This window comes from Sinocyclocheilus rhinocerous, unplaced genomic scaffold, assembly GCF_001515625.1.
Source record: "Sinocyclocheilus rhinocerous isolate Xijiao unplaced genomic scaffold, SAMN03320098_v1.1 scaffold4088, whole genome shotgun sequence".
NCBI classification, from domain to species: domain Eukaryota; kingdom Metazoa; phylum Chordata; class Actinopteri; order Cypriniformes; family Cyprinidae; genus Sinocyclocheilus; species Sinocyclocheilus rhinocerous.
In genome coordinates this window covers 43,462-47,794 of record NW_015628314.1, presented here as the reverse complement: position 1 = coordinate 47,794, position 4,333 = coordinate 43,462, and the positions used below count along the sequence as shown (strand labels likewise).

General features: G+C 45.2%; 1 protein-coding gene across 1 annotated transcript in view; it reads right to left on the bottom strand.

Moving 5' to 3' along the window:
- The window catches only part of kdm1b (lysine demethylase 1B), a 22,878-nt gene that overhangs the window by 11,940 nt on the left and 6,605 nt on the right, over positions 1–4,333 (bottom strand). Inside the window, exons 9-14 of the mRNA XM_016548811.1 lie at positions 3,775–3,959; positions 3,355–3,525; positions 2,984–3,055; positions 1,801–1,935; positions 977–1,148; positions 192–319 (exon numbers count right to left, since the gene is read on the bottom strand). Of these exons, the coding sequence (XP_016404297.1) occupies positions 192–319; positions 977–1,148; positions 1,801–1,935; positions 2,984–3,055; positions 3,355–3,525; positions 3,775–3,959 (863 nt within the window). The remainder of the gene's footprint in view (positions 1–191; positions 320–976; positions 1,149–1,800; positions 1,936–2,983; positions 3,056–3,354; positions 3,526–3,774; positions 3,960–4,333) is intronic.

The following is a 4,333-nucleotide window of genomic DNA, read 5'->3' as shown; positions in this document are numbered from 1 at the left end:
CACACACACTCTCACACACACTCTCACACACTCTCACACTCACTCACACACAATCACACACACTCTCACACACACTCTCACACACTCTCACACTCACTCACACACAATCACACACACTCTCACACACACTCTCACACACACTCACACACAATCACACACACACACACACACACAATCACACACACACTCACCTGGTCCAGTGTGCTTCCGCAGGCGTATTCCAGGTTACTCAGATGGAAGTGCAGAACTTTCTCCTCCAGGTCGGTGAACTGAATTCCAGACTCCTGCAGGAACGTCTTGTACACTTCCTGGATCTTCTCTGAACATCCGACACAACATGAACAAACAAACTCCCATCAGTTTTACTCTGACAGGACTCGACACTAAGGACTGTCCGATGGCCCAGTGTGAATGATGCTCGGGACAGATGACTGATCCGTCACTGCTGCATCCTCACGTAACATTATCATTTTTCATTGTTTTCAGGTCTTGCCAATTTAAACATTCAAGCGATTTTAAACCATTCAAGTGAAAGATGACGAGAAATACCTCCATTCAGGACTTGTGTGCAGTTTACAGTGCACACAGCACACACGCAGAGAAACACATCTCTGACAGCGCGCAAACAACTGAACTGACTTCACATTCGCGTCTTCTTGAGCTTGAACGGACAAATGTATTCAAAATGATGTCCAAATAGCTGCCCTTTCGAGTATCCTCGAAAACTGTCAGTTACGCTTTGAGTGAACAAAGAGTTGTGAAAGAAATGGATGTGTATCATTAATACAGTCGTGGCCTAATGGATAGAGAGTTGTACTTGTACTGTATAGAGATTTGTTGACCTGCTCTCTTGATTTCTCCTAAAGCAGTCAATAAAGGATAAACTAACCGAAACTATAACGGCTGATCAATGAACGAATGATGTCATGTGTGTGGATCATAAATGACAGTACAGATCACATGCCGTGCGTCTCACCGCCCAGTGGTGCATCCTGGGACTGTGACTTGTCTTTCCTCCAATCGGATACGGCGTCCAGCACGGCGTTAAAGTGGAAGTCCATGCGTTTGTCCAGAGCTGTATCGGTGACGCGTCCGCCTTCCTGAATGAGCTCGCAGCGGACACCCAGAGTGTGCATCTGCAGTCCCAACTCAACACAACAACAACAGCAGACACGTCACAACACCAGACCAAACCACAGCGACTGTGAGTGTGTGCGCGAGTATTTGTGTGCGTGCGTGAGCGTGCATGTGAGTGTGTGCGCGTGCGTGAGTGTGTGAATTTGTGTGTGTGTGTATGTGAGAGTGTGTGTGTGAGGGAGAGTGAGTTTGTGTGTGGGTGTGTGTGAGTACATGTGCGAGAGTGTGAGTTTGTGTGTGTGTTTGTGTGTGTGAGTGTGTGTGTGTGTGTGTGCGAGTGCGTGTTTGTGCGCGTGAGTGCGTGTGCAAGAATATGAGTTTGTGTGTGAGTGTGTGCGAGAGTGTGAGTGCGAGAGTGTGAGTGCACGTGTGTGTATGTGTGTGCACGTGAGTGCGTGTGCAAGAATATGAGTTTGTGTGTGAGTGTGTGCGAGAGTGTGAGTGCATGTGCGTGTGTGTGTGCGCGTGAGTGCGTGTGCAAGAATATGAGTTTGTGTGTGAGTGTGTGTGCGAGTGTGAGTGTGCGAGCGAGAGTGTGAGTGCACGTGTGTGTATGTGTGTGCGCGTGTGAGTGCGTGTGCAAGAGTGTGAGTTTGTGTGTGTGTGTGTGTGAGTGAGTGTGCGAGAGTGTGAGTGCATGCGCGTATGCGTGTGTGATGTTACCTGCTCACACATCAGGGCGATGGGGTTGTTCACGCAGCCATTCACGATCTGAGCTCCGCACCCCACCGTCACGCCCAGTGATGCATCGTCCCAAACTCGTCCTCCGATTCGCTCCCTGGCCTCCAGAACCACCACCTGTCCACCAATCAGAAAACAGACCATAAAGAACAAAACACACCTTACAAAACAGACTGTTCGGCTCTTCATTCTGACTGACCGGCCAATCTATATCAATTATTTTTATTTGCAAAAACAAATTATTTGTACAGAGATGATACCAACCAGTCCAGAACTACGACAACGTTTTATAATAAAGTCAAAATCTCTTTTCAAGGACAGATGGAAGGGAGCTGGGATGAATTTAAAAGTTAGAAATATAACAATGATATAACTCTGCCAAAAAGTTTTATTATTGTCATAAATCAATCAGTTAACCCAGTTTGAGCTACTTCAACCTTTAGATCATTATTCTTACTGTTATTAATGTTACAAACGTGAAGAATGAAAGGATGGACGCAGATGGTTTTTGCGGAGTAGGTGGAATTTTTACATTAATTAACTTAAATTTTTACTAACATCTTATGACTTTATATAGATCATGAATTAATCTCGTATTGCTACAACTTTATTCTCATAATTTTGACTTTATTCTCACAATATATTATGACTTTGGAGTAAATGCTGTTCTTTTTAACTTTTTATTCATCAAAGAATCCTGAAAAAAAGTATCACAAGTTCCAAAAAAACATGAAGCAGCACTGACAATAAATCAGCATATTAGAATGATTTCAGAAGATCATGTGACACTGAAGACTGGAGTAATGATGCTGAAAATACAGCTGCGCATCACAGAAATAAATTCGTTTTAAGTACAGTACATTAAAATAGAAAGCTGTTGTTTTAAATTGTAATAATATTTCAGAATATTAGTTTTTTTCTGTATTTTTGATCAAATAAATGCAGCTTTGATGAGCAGAAGAAACGTCTTTAAAAAACATTAAAAATCTTACTGATCCCAAACTTTTGAACGGCAGTGTAAATAACTATATAAAAATTGAGTTCTTCATGAAGTGAGTTCTTCATCAACTGTAAACATGATTATGTGTCTCAGTAAAGCCTGTCCATGTGCAATAGGGCTTAATCAGCTTTAATCCAGAAACACAGTGATTTGTGTGTGTTGTACCTGCATGCCGAAGTTCTGGAGCTGTCGAGCAGCAGCGAGCCCCGCGGCACCTGCACCGATGACCAGCACCTTCTGCACACACACACAGAGACTCATCATCACTGCAGAGCAGCGCTCACACAGCTGTGCTGATCATCCAGTGTGCTTCTGGGTAAAATGCAGGAGATGATGCTCTCCAGCGTTTGTTTCACTCATGACACGGCTTTATATGAAAGTTCAACACACTTCTGCGCAACAACAACATGCTCTGTGTGACGAGTGAAGCTTTTTTTACATTCTTATATTATTTTGATGACAATCAAGGCATTTCCCCTTAAATTCTCCACATTCTCACTCATCCCTATCCGTCAGAATGCCGGTGTTTGCCTCACGTTGTGCTGTGACTCGGGCAGCAGCGGCCACTTGATCTGCAGCGCTCCGGTGTTGATCAGACCCTTCCGGTTCATGAAGTACAGAACCCGGTCCAGCTCCTGCACGCAGCGGACGCGCACCAGCCCACGCACGATCACGTGAGGAGCGCACTTCTGCAGCGTCAGAACCTCCTGCACAGAAACACCACAGAACATCAACACAACACAGCCGCTCTTCAGAAAGCGCTGTCAGAGACACACAGCTAGTGAGTGAGCGATTCTCTGGGGTTCATCTGCCCTGACAGACTCAAACGAGCCCAGACCTGCTCAGACCCCAGATCTCCTGACGCTTCAGAGCTTAAAACATGATAATGAGGAGAAAGTTAAAGCCTCCCGAGCGTCCTGCTACAGCACGGAAACGGAGGAGCAAACATCGGGCACCTTGCAGTCTCGGCTCCAGGCCGCCAGCACCAGGTTCCTCAGCGCCAGGTACATGGTGGGATCTCTGGAGAACTCGGGGAACTCGTACAGCTCATCCAGCTCCATCATGTCAGGTCTGACACACAGGGCTTTCCCACACTCGTTCGGCTGATAGAAGGGCTGGAAGTAGGGCGAGAGTCCGGGAACTACACACACACACACACACACACACACACACACACACACACACGGTGACGTTCACTGTTCACACTTACAAGCCAATATCTGCTGAATAAACCCCAATTACAAGAAGACACCACAGTAAACATGAACTAATATATATCAGCATACTTCATCAGTGGTTAATCACAGTACATTAAAGGGTTAGTTCACCCAAAAATGAAAATTAGCCCATAAATTACTCACCCTCAAGGCATCCTAGGTGTATATGACTTTCTTCTTTCAGACGAATCCAGTCGGAGTTATATTAAAAATCGTCTTTGATCTTTCAAGCTGTTTAATGGCACTCAGCGGGTGTTGCATGCATCAGTCCAAAAGAAGTGAAATAAAAAGCACCCAT